This window comes from Musca domestica, unplaced genomic scaffold (assembly GCF_030504385.1).
Source record: "Musca domestica strain aabys unplaced genomic scaffold, Musca_domestica.polishedcontigs.V.1.1 200, whole genome shotgun sequence".
In the NCBI taxonomy this organism is placed as follows: domain Eukaryota; kingdom Metazoa; phylum Arthropoda; class Insecta; order Diptera; family Muscidae; genus Musca; species Musca domestica.
This window is the reverse complement of record NW_026712251.1, coordinates 134,506-152,054: the sequence shown is the minus strand read 5'-3', so window position 1 is coordinate 152,054 and position 17,549 is coordinate 134,506. Positions and strand designations below refer to the sequence as shown.

Sequence of the window (17,549 nt, the reverse complement as noted above, 5' to 3'; positions counted from 1 at the left end):
ACGTATTTCCAATTGTAATGAAATTTAAAATAAGTAACGGAATTGGGAGCCAAAATGAATTTGTAAAATTAAATTGAAGTCGGTTCAGATTTGGATATAGCTCCCATATACATTTTCCGCCGATTGCACATATTTGATGCACAAAACACGATACGTATTTCCGATTCCAACGAAATTCGGCATGAGTGGCTAAATTTGGTACAAAAATAAATTTTACAAATTATATTCAAATACGCTCAGATGTGATTATAGCTCCCAAATATATACTCAGTCGATTTCACATATTTGATGCACCCAAAGCGAGAGAGATAAAATCTGGCACCAGCAAAAATTGCCAAATTATATTGAAATCAGTTGAGGTTTGGATATAGCTAACATATATATTTCGGCCGATTTCATACATATTATGCACCAAACACGATATATATGACCGATTCCAATGAAATTCAGAATGTGTGGTGGAATTTGGTTATAATAATAAATGTGATAAATTAATTGGAAATTAGTTAAGATTTGGATATAGCTCCCATTTGGATATAGCTCCCATGTATCCCAAATTTCAATGAAATTTGAAACGTGTGATGGGTTTTTTCTAAAAAATTGATTTCCCAATGATATAGCTTCCATATATATTTTCGACCGATTTCGTTCATTTGATGCCTCAAACACGATATGAATGTTCGATTCCAATGAAATTTGGAATGTTTAACGGGATTTGAACCGAAAATACATTTTTCAAATTATATTGAAATCGGTTCAGATTTGGATATAGCTCCCATTTACATATTCGGCCGATTTCATGTATTTGGTGGACCAAACACGATATGTATGTCCAATTTCAATGAAATTTAAAATAAGTAACAAAATTGGGAGCAAAAATAAATTTGTCAAATTATATTAAAATCGTTTCAGATTTGGATATAGCTCCCATATATATTTTCGACCGATTTCAAGCATTTGATGCACCAAACACGCTATGTATCTCTAATTTCAATGAAATTTGGAATGTGTAGCGGAAATTAAAACGAATATACATTTGTCAAATTATATTGAAATCGGTTCAGATTTGGATATAGCTCCCATATATATCTTCAACCGATTTCGTTTATTTGATGCACCAAACACGATATGTATGTTCGATTCCAATGAAATTTGGAATGTGTGACGGGATTTTGATTAGAAATAAATTAGCCAAATTATATTAAAATCGGTTCAGATTTGGATATAGCTCTCATATATATTTTCGACCGATCTCATGTATTTTATGCACCAAACACGATATATATGACCGATTCCAATGAAATTCAGAATGTGTGGCGGAATTCGGTTATAATAATAAATGTGATAAATTATTGGAAATTACTTAAGATTTGGATATAGCTCTCATATCTATATATATTCCGCCGATTTCACATATTTGAGGCACCAATTTCAATGAAATATGAAAGTTGTGGCGGAATTTGGTGTAAAAAAAAATTTTTTAAAATTATATTTAAATCGGATCAGATTGGGATATGATTTTAATAAGAACCATTTACCCACAACGCCTTAGGCTAACACTAAAAAACAACACAACAATTTATTTGAAATACGCTTATTACGGGGAATTATGTTGCTACATCGAATTCACTAATTGCAATATTCATTCAACTTCAAAAATTACAGTTTTCTGCACGCTTGGTACTTGCTATGAAATAAATGAATCCAAAGGACAAATCCTTCGTGTATGCACTGCTTTTTTAATGACTTTGTTTATTAACATATTAAAGTAGTGCAATATTTTTTTTAATTAAGTAAATAAAGTAAATAAAATTTTGAATGCATATAGAATCAAAAGGGGTAGCGACGCGCACCGGGTTCAGCTAGTAATTAATAAAATGCGAAATAAGCTTCTGCTTCTCTTCAATATCCCAATATTTTTCTAACCCAAAATTTGGTGTGAAGATGGGATATATCGTTCGAATATGTATGCCTCTTTTTTCTATTTTTTATATCTGGTACCTCACGCATATTTCAAGATTTTCCAAATATTATCAAAATTTTAAATTGAATCGACATAGTCCAAATCGGGAACGTTGTAATATTATGAGCTGAGTGTATGCAGCTATAAGCAAAACCGACTGATTCTTTTTAACTTGATGTTATGAAAAAAAAGTTGAAAATTTTGAATAATATATAGAATCTTGAAAATCTGAAAATTTAGTAAGATGCATGATTTTTGACAAAAAATTTTATCAAACTAAACAAGTTGTGCACATACACATATCTCATATAAAGTGGATGGAGTAGTCGATGTAGTCCAACCCTGACACGTCACAATATTTATAGCAGACTTCTGAATAGATATGTATAGACTTAGGGTATACATAACTTAACTTGTTATTTATTTAATTTTAAAAATTCAGGCCTTACTACATCAACTCCTATAGAACGGCACCGCCCGATATCAGGTACTTTGAGAATTTCGACGAAATTTGTTAACGAAACTGGTTATTAATTGGTATTCAGAGTTCTCATTGAGTAAGTCAACTTACAGCATGAAAAATTCAAAATCGATGCCAATCTCGATACTTTCCGATTTTGTAGGTTTTATACCCTACACAACAAGGTAGTCAGGGTATTATGTCTTTGTGCATTTGTTTGTAACAGGCAAACAGGAACGAGATAGACCCATAGTTCCTTTTGATAATCTGCATAGAATCACATTCTGAGTCGATTTATGCATGTCCGTCCGTCCGTCTGTCCATGTATTTTTGTAAACACAGTACAGTTCGCAATTATTGCCCTATCCAGATAAAATTTTGTACAAATTGTTTGTTTGGCCCAAGGACGAACCCTATTGAAATTGGAGATAATCGGTCAAAATTTAAATATAGCTCCCATATATGTCTTCGATTAGTATGGAATTTTGCATATACAACCAAATTAGGCCTGAATATGAGTATGCCAAATTTGATCGAAATCGGTTCAGATATAGCTATAGCTCCCATATATATTGTTCATCCGATTTCTTATTTTTGTCCTCCGCAGCCGTAATATGCACTCTGTAACGACAATATTTGGGGAAATATATCAAATACAGCCCAGAAATACATTTGCCAAATTTTATCGAGATCGGCTCAGATTTGGATATAGCTCCCATATATAACTTCGTCCGATTTTCCTTATATTGTGCACCAAACGTCTAATATTTGACCAAATGGGATGGAATTTGGTACTTAGAACCGAATTTAGTCTAGAAGCTAGTATGTCAAATTTGGGGAAGATCGGTTCAGCTCCCATATATACTGTTCATCCGATTTGTTATTTTTGTACTCCGCAGTCGTTATATGCACTCTGTGACAACAATATTTGGGGAAATAAATCAAATACAGCCCGGAAATACATTTGCCAAATTTTATCAAGATCGGTTCAGATTTGGATATAGCTCCTACATATAACTTCGTCCGATTTATCTTTTATTGTGCACCAACCGTCTAATATTTGCCCAAATAGGATGAAATTTGGCACTTACGACCGAATTGAGTCTAGAAGCTAGTATGTCAAATTTGGTGAAGATCGGTTCAGATATAGCTATAGCTCCCATATATATTGTTCATCCGATTTGTTATATTTGTTACCCACAGCCGTAATATGCACTCCGTAACAACGATATTCAGGAAAATATATCAAATACAGCTAAAAAATTTCTTAGCAAAATTTTATCGAAATCGGTTCAGATTTGGATATAGCTCCCATATATATATTTATCCGACTTCATATTAATTTTTCACCAAATGGGCAATACAAGTCCGAATTTAAAAGATACAAATGCTTCGGCATATTTAGTCCTTTGAACTTTGAAATATTATTATAATCATAGCGTGTATGATTGAATTCTCCCATAAAAACTTTTAATTGTTATGGGGAGCTCTACTAAATTAGCAAAGTGGTGTAGGGTATCATAAAGTCGGCCCCGCCCGACTTTAAGGCTTTCTATACTGGTTTAAACTAAATTTTCTTAAAATGTTGCCAAAATTTGATAGTTAAAGTTCTTTCTGTGTGCCTCAATTCCAAAAAAAGTAGTCCGCATTTTCATGTCCCCTGTAAAGATAATATCCGATTTCAGATATTCTCTATAAAAAATCGAAATGAAGAAAGTAAAACATTTTTAAGAGATATTTTGAACATGTAGCCAGTTATAACCTAAAAGCTTTTAAACCCGACCAACGGCAAATTGTTTTCACACTTAGTGTGGGCACAGTCATGCCTAACAAAAACCCACTTAAAGTTGATATCAAATTATGGGCACTCTCATTTCCCTGACACGTAATATATTATTGCTTTTAGCAAACATTTCCATTACATCGTTGACAAACAAAAAATGTTCTCTTTGTTCCGTATTCAAGGGAAACTCTTGTCACGGCAAAAAAAAAAAAAAAGAAAAAAAAAACAATACGTGACATGTCTCTTCCGTTATTTGTTGCCAAAAAATGTATAAAAGAAAATCTTAAATGATGATTTCTCACTCAAAATAAAAATTGTCATTCTTTATTAACTTATAAGTGAGGTCCTAGAAGTGGAGCAGAATAAAAGATGGACACAAAAAAAATCTTATTATTTCCATAATCATTTGTGGCAACTTTGAAGACCTTTTCGGAGACCACACGCACAAACACTACTTAAGATAAAACCACGCACTCACACATACATATATTCTGGCCATCATGTCGTGCGTTTGTGTTCCTGTTCGGTGGCAAATTGATTTTGATTTCTTATTCAATATCAATAATAGCATTATAAGAGGCCAATTTCAATATGCATCGTTCGCCCATCGACTACGAAATCGAAATAAATTAGGTCAACTCGAGCTGTTTCAATACATTACCATCACCAGTAGAAGCGGTAGCAAGTAGCTTTTATGTTCCTTACTTTTTTTTATACCTCCCCCACCCCCGTTAGATTTTCATAATCATATTAACTTCATCGTTACAGGCCCGCTGGCCTGAATCAATGATTTCAACACGTACACCAAAAACTGGACTACTCAGCAGAAAAACAGCAACCTGAGGGAATACATGGATGTAAATGCTTCAGAGGGCATGGGCACTGTTAAAAGGTCTACGTGTTCCTGTCCATTCGTTAATAGGCCATGGCACATATATGTATGTGTGCGTGTGCCCTAGGAAGTATTATCTGTATTTGGTTAATTTATATTTTGAATACTCGGCACATTTTACTGGACCTTAGTCAGTAGAGTTTAATAAACTAGGGAGGATTTTTAAAGATTTATGGAGTCTGTTCAGAGAATTTTTTTTAAGAATTTTAGACATTTTTAAAGAATTTTAGAGGCATTTAAAGGTGAATTTTAAAGAATTTTAGAGATTTTCTTAGAATTTTAGTGACATTCAAACGTGGATTTTTTTAGAATTTCAGAGATTTTCTATGTATTTTAGAAGCATTCAAATGGGGATTTTTTATGAATCTTACAGATTTTCTAGGAATTCAAACGTGGATTATTTTAAAAATTTTTGAGATTTTCTAGGAATTTTAGAGGCATTCAAAAGTGAATTTTTAAGAATTTTAGAGCCATTCAAACGTGAATTTTTTAAGAATTTTAGATATTTTCTTGGAATTTTAGGGGCATTCAACGTGGATTTTTTTTTAAAGAATTTTAGAGATTTTCTAAGAATTTTAGAATTTTAGAGGCATTTAAACGTGGATTTTTCTAGGAATTTAAGGGCATTTTTTTTGGAAGAATTTTAGAGATTTTCTAGGAATTTTAGAGGCATTCAAAAGTGGGTTTTTAAGAATTTTAGAGGCATTCAAAAGTGGGTTTTTAAGAATTTTAGAGGCATTCAAACGTGGATTTTTTAAGAATTTTAGATATTTTTTTTGGAATTTTAAAGGCATTCAAACGTGTTTTTTTTTAAGAATTTTAGATATTTTCTAGGAATTTTAGAGGCATTCAAACGCGGATTGTTTAAGAATTTTAGAGGTTTTCTAAGAATTTAAGGGCATTTTTTTAAGAATTTTAGAGATTTTCTAGAAATTTTAGATGCATTTAAAGGTGTATTTTTTAAAGAAATTTAGAGGTTTTCTAAGAATTGTAGAGGCATTTAAAAGTGTTTTTTTTTATTAATTTTAGAAATTTTCTAAGAATTTTAAAGGCGTTTAAATTGGATTTCTTTTTTGAAATTTTAGAGTCTTTTTTTTAACAATTTTAAAGCCAATTAAAATTATTTTATTTATTTATATTCTAAGAATTTTGGAGGCATTTAAAAGTAGATTTTATACTGTCAGTCATATGGCAACAGAGTATATATCATTTCTTATGACCAAAACGTGCCTCATCGAAATAATGGTTTTAGACCCTGGGTCTCTTTGGACTAAATCCGTTTTTAGGACATTTGTAGTTCACCGTCCGTCTATCTGACTACCTAAAGGGCACGATAACTCTTGAAGATATTATCCGATGTGGTCCAAACTTGGTACAACTTAATATTACTATCAAACTTAGATGGAGTACGGAGGTGGCCAATATCAGTCCATACTTCCGGTACCTCCCCCACAAAACGTGAACATTTTTAAAGTAAAAATTTTACTTCATAGAAGGAGAAAGGATCATCTAATGTTGTTCCAATATTTGTATCAGTGCTAGGTCAGGTGCGAAAATGCAACAATATCGGCCCACTCCATCTAGTACTTCCCCCTCAAAGGGTCAAAATTTGGAATAATTATAATTCAATATTTTTTACCAACACAAGAGCTGGCATGCAGAACGGACAGATAAGACCACCATCTCTGGCACCTTTTCCACAACTGATCAACATTTCGAATGACCATGAAGCTCATAAAACGCGAAATTAACATCTGATTCTTTTCAAACTCGGCACACTCCAATATTTCTTTCAACGTAAGATCTGGCGTGAATATGGAATATATCGGACTTGTACCTCCCTCACAAAGGGATTAAAATTTTGAATAACCAAAACAATCATAAAAAACGATTATCTTCAAATTTCGCAACATCTGCTATGAAGATGATGGATATGGGCCCACGCCATCTAGTACCTCCCCCCACAAAGAGTAGTGAAATGAATGACTGACACACGCTTGCAGGGTTTTTTGGGGATTTTTGGAAATTCATACTAAAATGGTACGAAAAGTACTGAAAATGTAATACTTTGTATTGGACCAATGGAATGAAAAAGAATTCTGAAATTAAGTGTTATAGGTGTACCAAAGAGTTTTTGGAAATTCCATCATTAAGATTTGAAAATGTCTAAAGTGGTACCAAACTTCTAAAATGGTACAATTTGATATTACATGAATGAATAGAGCCAAAAATTTTACTATGCGAATCAAGGTTCGAAACTAAGTTTTATATATTTGAGAAATGTACTACAAGTGCACGAAAAGTACTAAATAGAACTATTTTTAGGTATAATTTTGTATTGGGTGAACAGATAGCGATTGAAATTTGAAACTTTATATTAAGTTCGCCATTAATGTGTAGAATGGACACTTGGAAGTGGTTTCAATAATGTGTACAATAATTGTACGAAAAGTACTAAGAAGTACCCAATTTGGTATTGGGCGAAGGGACAGAGAAAAAAAGTTTTGTGTATAAGACGGTGGTATGAAAATACGGCCAATATTTGTACGAAAAGTACTAAATAGTACAACTGGTATCCTCAAATTTGATATGGATGTCACTGTTAGTGTCTGTGGTTAGGTTATGGTTATATTTTTGGAAAAGTGTACTATAATTGTTTAGAAAGTACTATGGGTACTAAATTTGTTACTGGGTGAAGGGATAGAGATAAAATTCTGAAATTTAATATTTGGATTACAGGTTTGAAGATACGTCTTATATTTGTACGAAAAGTAGTAAATCGTACTAAATGTTGTATTGAGCAAAGGGATAGGACTAAAATCCTCAAATGTGATATTAAGGTCTCAGTTTGTATCCCGAATTGAGGCATGAATGTGATTTTGAAAATGTGTACTACAATTATACGAAAAGTACAAATTGGAACTAAATGTTGGCATTCGGTGGAGGAATAGTGCTGAAATCCTGAAATTTTTTGTGTATGTCACTGTTTGTGCCTGTTGTTAGGATATGGTGGTGATTTCGGAAATGTGTACTATAATTGTACGGATAAACGGTATTAAATTTGGCATTAGGCGAAAGGAATGGGGCTGGAATGCTCAAATTTGAAATTGAGTTCTCTCTTTGTACCTGGAATTGAGATATGGAGATGGTTTTAAAATGTTACTATAATTGTGTTTTTTTTTTTTTTTTTTTTTTTTTTGTTTAATTATAAAAATAATTTTTAATTATTTTTTTATGAAATGCTCCAGATCAGTATTTTTACTGGATCGACGAACTTTATGCTACTTCTATTTGTTTATTTAAATTAGTATAAATTCATTTTCCGCAGTTTATTAATTGCCCGTTTGTTTCCTTCCTCTCATTTCAGATACATTTATGTGTGTCACGCTCCCATGGCCCGGACATGGTGTACAATGCCGCGCGTGAAGCGCTGCACCATTTACATAACATTAGCTGCCTTTCTACATCAAAGTACGCGAATATTTGATCGCAGCTATCAGGCGCTGACAATTGAATGGAACGGCCAAATGGTGGAGGTGTGTCACGTCGACAATGCCCGCTGGGTGCAAGAGTTTGTGGGTGAAGATCTCTATTATACGTTCTTCTTTCTCTTTCGGGTGCTGTTCGTCCATTTGTTGCCCTGTATAATACTAGTCACTCTCAACATATTACTGTTTCGGGCAATGCGCAAGGCCCAGGAACGAAGAAAATTGCTGATAAGTGAAAATCGCAAAAAGGAGTGTAAGAAACTGCGCGAAAGCAACTGTACCACCTTAATGTTAATTGTCGTCGTCACTGTGTTCCTAATCGTCGAAATACCCATAGCTGTGGTCACAGCCATGCACATTGTTTCGTCGCTGACAAATAATTTTCTGGACTATGAGATAGCCAATATTTTTATTACTTTCACCAATTTCTTTTTGGTTGTAAGCTATCCGATTAATTTTGGCATTTATTGCGGCATGTCGAGGCAATTTCGTGAAACATTCAAGGAGATTTTCCTGGGGCGTATGGTGGAGCCGCATTCGCGCTACTCCATTGTCAATGGACCACGCACCTGCACCAATACCAATGAAACGGTCATCTAGTAAAGGTTTCTGTTAATGCCGTTTCGCAAAAGTTGGCAACGACGGAGACGGCATTCCAGCTACTGTAGCAGTATTACGGAAATTGCAGTGGGTGCGGGGGGTAATGGTGGGGGTGGTAGTGGTGTAGGTCATGGCGCTGGCAAATATGCCAGCACCAGTTTAAGTGGTCGCAGCGGAAATACAACAATTACCACCAGTGGCGGAAGTGTATCGTATGCTGTTAGTCGCAGCAGTGTGGGCAGCATTGATGTCCTGGCTGCAACAAATCCGGCAGGAGTTGGTGGGGCTGCTCCCACAACTACATCCAGACGTTGCAGTGAACAACCACAACATTTTGTTGTGATGGATATTATCAACGAGGATAAAGTCGAAGTATAATAAACACGTTTCCCCCAAGACTCGAAGATGGCGCCCAACGTAAGTGCTGTAAATTTTAGATTTAAATATTTTAGAATTAAAAAACGGTAACTGTATGTATAAGTAAGTAAGTATAAGTATTTGTTTGTTATTAGAAAATACAATGTAGATTTTTATATATAACAATTGTAATTGTTTGAATACTATTCGACAATGTGTAGAATACAGAAAAAATACGAATTTAATATTTTTTGTAATAATTTTAGAAAAAATAATTTAATATTTATTTTAAGTCAAGATATTTTCAAACCACTGAAAAATAAGTGAGAATATATGTGTTACTATTTTAGTTTTATTCCCAACTTATATGGATATCTGAAATGGTTTCTGGGTGTCCTCTTTTGTAGAAGTTAAGTGAAAATCTTAAAAAATACAGTTTTTGGATATTGAAAATAAAGGTAATTCGTAGGGAAAATTGGATTGGATATCGCTAAAGTCGGATCCTAAAACCTACTAATGCAGCTTAGCATTTCGTGCAACAGTTTTTTTAAGGGAGAGAATAAAAATTTGGAATTTGGAAACATAATATCAAGCAAATGCCTACCATAAATCGAATAGAAATATTTTTTTAGTCTTTACAATCCGAGAAAAACTTATAAAGGCCATAAAATGTAGAATTCGAGAAAATCCTCTGCTTTTTTTGGTCTTCAATCCTACCTCCCGCAATCTAGGTTCGCAACTTCCGCTGAAAGTATGCAAGTGCTGTTGTCAAAAGGAGATTGTTGTCCTGAATAATTCACACCACTCCAGATCTAAATATTTTTCGGTTATGATTTGAAGGATACATTGCAAATGAGTCCACGTTTAGGTATAGCTCCCATATAACGATACTTTCAGATTTTCGGTATTTTGAAGGTTTCTGCCACAATTTCCAACCAAATATACGAAACTCGCCATTTGGGATTCTTGGTATGTCTGTTGCTTTCCTGCGAAAAATATTCGATTACGGTCAAATAGTGAAGGGTATTAAATGTTCAGCCAGACCGTTGTTTGTTTTTTTTTTTACTTCTTTTCAAATTTCATATTTAAAACTCTCAAGAGATAACAACTACTCAAGACGTTTAACCAGCCGAAATCGCTGGCTAGAATGTAAATGGACCCTTTACTTTTATTTTTAGAGATTTTATTTTAGGTATTAAAAGTTCGATCCGATCGAATTTAACGCATTCTTACTTGTTGTACAACCCTAAAAACCAAAAACAGACATCTGTCCTTCCCAGGCCAATAGTACAAAATTTAGTATCCTGTTTCTAACTTTCGTGCCCATTAAGTACGAAAATATTTGTCGTGCACGATTTCGTTTATTGCAACGAAACCTAGACACAAACAAGTCTTAAACTTCGCAATCGTTCTACCCCAATAGTACTCACCCCTACACACCAACATTGACATAACTGCAAAATTTTACGACTCTAGCTTTCACCTGGATGTTGATGAATCAGACAGTTACTCACTCATTCTATTCTAGCAAGGGCCCGTCACTTCGTCAGCGAAAAGTTCACAATAAAATTTTAGATTCGTTCCAAAAGTTCGTGTTAGGCTTTTTTGTACTCAAAATGCACGATTTGTTTAGTTTGTCAAATTTTTTAACCAAAACCTCAAAAATCGTACTAAATTTTCCAATTTTCAAGGTTTATATAGTATTTAGTTGTTTACCTTTTCGAAAGGAATGAAGAAAAATGTTTACCTTTTACCCAAAAAATTGCAAAATCTTTCATTTTGAAAATTGTCCACTAAATCCTAGATGCCAACAGAGACATCAATATCGATACAATTATCCAACACCTCCATATCTCAATTTCAGATACCAACAGAGTCCTCAATATCAAATTTTAGGATTTCAGCTTTATTCCTTCATCCAATACATAATTTTGTAATATTTAGTGCTATTCGTACAATTTCAAACTCCCATCTTCATTCGTGCACCGCAACACGAAACTGTCTTAAATGTAGTAGCATTTAATACAGTTCGCACACGTAGTACACATTTCCAAAACGACCTTTATGTATCAAACTTATTTTTCAACCTTGACTCTCATACCATAATAATAAATGGAACTATTTTAGAACTTTAAGGTAACTAAAGTACAAATATCCAAAAACTCTTTGGTACATCTATCCTACACTCCATCAATGACTCTCCATCCAAATTTTAGAATTGTAGCTCATACCGTTTTTTTCGAGGGAGGTACGGGAGTAAGTGTACCGATAATGCTCATTTACAAACCAGATCTAAATATTATCTAAATTTTGCGATGTGTCATAATTGAAGCATATTGGGTACTCCCTTCGCTCAATATGAGGTTTTGTTTTTATACCCTCCACCAAAAAAGGTATGGAGGGTATATTAAGTTCGTCATTCCGTTTGTAACTCATCGAAATAATCATTTTAGACCCAACAAAGTATATATATTCTTGATCAGCGTAAAATTCTAAGACGATTTAGCCCTGTCCGTCCGTCTGTCCGTCTGTCCGTCTGTTGTAATCACGCTACAGTCTAAACGAATTAAGATAGGAAGCTAAAACTTTGCACAGATCTCTCTTTTGTCTGCAGGCAGGTCAAGTTCGAAGATGGGCTATATCGGTCCACGATATCGTATAGCCCCCATATAACGGTACCCCCCATATTCGGTATTTTGATGATTTTACCCACATTTTTCAACGGAATTGTCTAAAAATCCACACAAGGAGTTCCTTGTGGATACTTTATACCTCGACAGAGAATTATCTGTATAGGTCCACAATATGGTATAGCCCCCATATAACGGTACTCCCCTATATTCGGTATTTTGATGATTTTAGCCACTTTTTCCAATGGAATTATCTGAAAATCCACACAAGGAGTTCTTTGTGAGTACTTTACACGCAGACATAGATTTGTCTTTATAGGTCCACAATATCGTATATCCCCCCATATATCGGCACCTTCCTATATTAGATATTTTAAAGATTTTAAAAGAATTTTTATTGGATTTAATTTTTGTTGTTGCAAAATCGTCAGGCGAAATCCCATTATTGTTGTTTTTATAAAAACAACGTTTGTTTATGAGTGGAGAACGATGGTAATGTTTACCAGGGGGTAAGGCAGGGAATACCTAGGTTTCGGAAAGAGCCACCAATCCTCATCAGTTCCCTTGTTTCTTGTCTGGGATATTCTCCCCAGAAGTTATTTAAAAAAATAACTTCTATGACAAAAAACATTTTTTACCCAAGTGACGAGATCGTAAGCTCAATAGAAGAGGAACAAAAGAATTACAGAAAACTAAAATTCTTTTGGAAAATCTTCTAAATCTTACAACCGCACTTATAAACATTTACATCTTTCTCCACTTTGTTATGCTTTCGTTCAACCTGAACGAAGTAACATAACCATGTAAGTTTGTTTTGTCTGTTACAACAAAAACCCCATCGTCGACCGTGCCTGTGTCTATTAATAGAACAGAGTTTGGCTTGCTTGTTTGGGATACCATAGTATTTTGTTGTTGCAAAATCGTCAGGCGAAATCCCATTATTGTTGTTTTTATAAAAACAACGTTTGTTTATGAGTGGAGAACGATGGTAATGTTTACCAGGGGGTAAGGCAGGGAATACCTAGGTTTCGGAAAGAGCCACCAATCCTCATCAGTTCCCTTGTTTCTTGTCTGGGATATTCTCCCCAGAAGTTATTTAAAAAAATAACTTCTATGACAAAAAACATTTTTTACCCAAGTGACGAGATCGTAAGCTCAATAGAAGAGGAACAAAAGAATTACAGAAAACTAAAATTCTTTTGGAAAATCTTCTAAATCTTACAACCGCACTTATAAACATTTACATCTTTCTCCACTTTGTTATGCTTTCGTTCAACCTGAACGAAGTAACATAACCATGTAAGTTTGTTTTGTCTGTTACAACAAAAACCCCTACCTTACCCCCTGGTAAACATTACCATCGTTCTCCACTCATAAACAAACGTTGTTTTTATAAAAACAACAATAATGGGATTTCGCCTGACGATTTTGCAACAACAAAATACTATGGTATCCCAAACAAGCAAGCCAAACTCTGTTCTATTAATAGACACAGGCACGGTCGACGAAGGGGTTTTTGTTGTAACAGACAAAACAAACTTACATGGTTATGTTACTTCGTTCAGGTTGAACGAAAGCATAACAAAGTGGAGAAAGATGTAAATGTTTATAAGTGCGGTTGTAAGATTTAGAAGATTTTCCAAAAGAATTTTAGTTTTCTGTAATTCTTTTGTTCCTCTTCTATTGAGCTTACGATCTCGTCACTTGGGTAAAAAATGTTTTTTGTCATAGAAGTTATTTTTTTAAATAACTTCTGGGGAGAATATCCCAGACAAGAAACAAGGGAACTGATGAGGATTGGTGGCTCTTTCCGAAACCTAGGTATTCCCTGCCTTACCCCCTGGTAAACATTACCATCGTTCTCCACTCATAAACAAACGTTGTTTTTATAAAAACAACAATAATGGGATTTCGCCTGACGATTTTGCAACAACAAAATACTATGGTATCCCAAACAAGCAAGCCAAACTCGGATTTAATTTTTTTGAAAATTTTCTAATTCGTTCCAAGTGGTGGAGGGTATTCAAAGTTCGGCCCGGCCGAACTTACTGCTTTTTTACTTGTTTTATATCATTTGATACGGCTAAAACGTGCCTCTTCCAAATAACGGTTTTAGACCCTAGGTATCTTGGGACCAAATCTGTTTCAGGACATTTGAAGTCGACCTGGCGATGTCCGTTCATCCGTCTGGTTGGTGCACATGAAGGACGTATCCGATTTGGTCCAAACTTGGAACATCTTAATATTATTATCAAACTTAGATCGAGTTCGGAGATGGGCAATATCGTCCCACTCAAGGTCAAGATTTTCAAAGAAATATTTTACTGCACAGAAAGATAAAGGATAAACAAATGTTGCTACAACTTGGCCAAACCTAACATTTGCATCAGTGCTGGTCAGTTACGAAAATGGATAATATCGGCCTAGTCCATAAAGTACCTCTCTCACAAAGGCTCACAATTTTGGATATGCATGAAGCTAATATAACGCGATATTGACATCCGATTCCATTCAGATTTGGCATGCCTCAATAATTCTGTCAACGATAGATCTGTTAAAAAGATGACAGATATCGGACCATTCCTTCTGGTACCTCCCCCACAAATGTGATGTAAGAGTCCGATTGTCTTCAAATTACTCACATCACAATATTTTTACTAACCCACGGTCTGAAGTGAAGATGGAATTTATCGGTACACACCTTCTGGTACCTCCCCCACATCGGGTTCAAGAATAAAAAAAATACATTAAGTTCGGCCGAACTTTTAATAACTTTCACCTTAGGGAAAAGGAAAAATTACAACCCATTATGACCAACAAATACCAATTTATAGACACATTTATAGGAAAAAGTCAAATTATAGAATATCAGTAGGTACCGCTATATGGGATACAAAATCGTGAACCTATACATACAATGTTTCGCCAACGGAGCAAGAACCCATTAGAACACACAAATACCAATTTTTGAACAAATCCGCGAAGAAATGTACGAAAAAATCATCAAAATACCGAATATCTGAAGGTACCATTATATGGGAGCTATACCAAAACGTGGACCTATACATACAATATTTCGCCACCACGTCCAGAACCCAAATTGTGGACATATACATGCAATTTTTCGCCACCGGAGCTAGAACCTATTATGACCTATAAATACCAAATTTCAAACAAATCCGTGAAAATATGTTGCAAAAATCATGAAAATACCGAATATCGGGAGGTACCTTTATATGGGGACTATACCAAAACGTAGACAGATATATCTCATTTTCAATACAAACCATCCTAGACACAATACAAATTGTTCTTGTTCTTTTATCTGTCATAACTTGGGAAACAAGTCTGCGATTCTTTACAACTTGCTATATCTAAATATTTCTCTCAGCCAGAAACATGAGAGATTTAAGATTTAGCATAGAATTGGATATAAATGTTCAATTTTCTTATAATTTTGGAAATACCATTATTTTTATTTGCATTAGATGAAGTATGAAAATTGATTACTTCGGTTGAATATATCGGTATCTCACGCACATTTGAACATTTTCTAAGAATTTTCACATATCTCACATAAAGTGAAGGAAGTACCCAATATAGTCCAAACCTGGCGCATCGCAATATTTTTATCATATTTATTTTGGTCCGATACGATATGGAAAATATTGGTCCATTCAAAACAGAAGTCAAAACATTTTTAAATAATCGAACATTGGCTGAGGTAATATATCTGCCGGCAAAACCAACTGATACGTTTTAACTTGTTCTTTTTATACCCTCCACCATATATAGTATAGAGGGTATATTAAGTTCGTCATTCCGTTTGTAATCCATAGACAAATTCTCATTAGCGTAAAATTCTGTGACGATTTAGCCCTGTCCGTCCGTCTGTTGTAATTACGCTACAGTCTACACGAATTAAGATAGGAAGCTAAAAATTTGCACAGATCTCTCTTCTGTCTGCAGGCAGGTCAAGTTCGAAGATGGGCTATATCGGTCCACGATATCGTATAACGGCCACATTTCCCAATGAAATTATCTGAAAATCCACACAAGGAGTTCCTTGTGAGTACTTTACCCCCAGACATAGATTTGTCTATATAGGTCCACAATATCGTATATCCCCTCATATATCGGCACCTTCCGATATCAGGTATTTTAAAGATTTTAACAGAATTTTCAATGGATTTTATTTTTTATACCCTCCACAAAAAAGTATGGAGGGTATATTAAGTTCGTCATTCCGTTTGTAATCCATCGACAAATTCTCATTAGCGTAAAATTCTGTGACGATTTAGCCCTCTCCGTCCGTCTGTCCGTCCGTCTGTTGTAATCACGCTACAGTCTAAACGAATTAAGATAGGAAGCTAAAATTTTGCACAGATCTCTCTTTTGTCTGCAGGCAGGTCAAGTTCGAAAATGGACTATATCGGTCCATGATATCGTACATCCCCCATGTAACGGTACCCCCAATATTCGGTATTTTGATGATTTTATCCACATTTTTCAATGGAATTGTCTGAAAATTCACAAAAGAAGTTCCTTGTGGGTACTTTATACCTCGGCAGAGAATTATCTATATAGGTCAACAATATCGTATAGCCTCCATATAACGGTACCCCCAGTATTCGGCATTTTGACGATTTTAGCCACATTTTTCAATGGAATTGTCTGAAATTCCACAAAAGGAGTCCCTTGTGGGCATTTTACCTCCTCAAAAAGAATTGTCTATATCGTGGACCTATATCGTATATCCCCCATAGAACTGTACCCCCCGATATTCGGTATTTTGATGATGTTAGCCACTTTTTCCAATGGAATTGTCTTAAAATCCAAACAAGTAGCTCCTTGTGAGTACTTCGCCCCCTGAGAGAGAACTGTCTATACAGGTCCACGATATCGTATATCCCCCATTAAACGGTACCCCCCGATATTCGGTATTTTGATGTTTTTTGCCATATTTTTTAACGGAATAGTCACAAGGGGTTCTTTTTTCACAAAGGGTTCTTTGTGAGCATTTTACTCCCCGACAGAGAATTCTCAATATAGGTTAACGATAACGTATAGCTCCCATATAACATTTTACAAACGTATTGTTTGAAAATCCACAAATGGAGTTCTTTGTGAGCACTTTACCCCTGAAACGGAATTGTCTATATAGGTCGACAATATCGTATATCCCCCATATAACGGTACACCCCTATATTCGATATTTTGATGATTTTAGCCACTTTTTCCAATGGAATTATCTGAAAATCTACACAAGGAGTTCCTTGTGAGTACTTTACACGCAGACATATATTTGCCTTTATAGGTCCACAATATCGTATATCCCCCATATATCGGCACCTTCCTATATTAGATATTCAGGCA

General features: G+C 34.7%; 1 protein-coding gene across 3 annotated transcripts in view; it reads left to right on the top strand.

Annotated features, from left to right (window-relative positions):
• Window positions 1–9,186, top strand: part of LOC101897029 (sex peptide receptor) — a 396,118-nt gene extending 386,932 nt beyond the window's left edge. For all 3 annotated transcript variants that reach the window (XM_059122553.1, XM_059122554.1, XM_059122555.1), the window contains exon 7: window positions 8,466–9,186. In XM_059122553.1, the coding sequence (XP_058978536.1) occupies window positions 8,466–9,186 (721 nt within the window). The remainder of the gene's footprint in view (window positions 1–8,465) is intronic.
• Window positions 9,187–17,549: the final 8,363 nt, after the last annotated feature.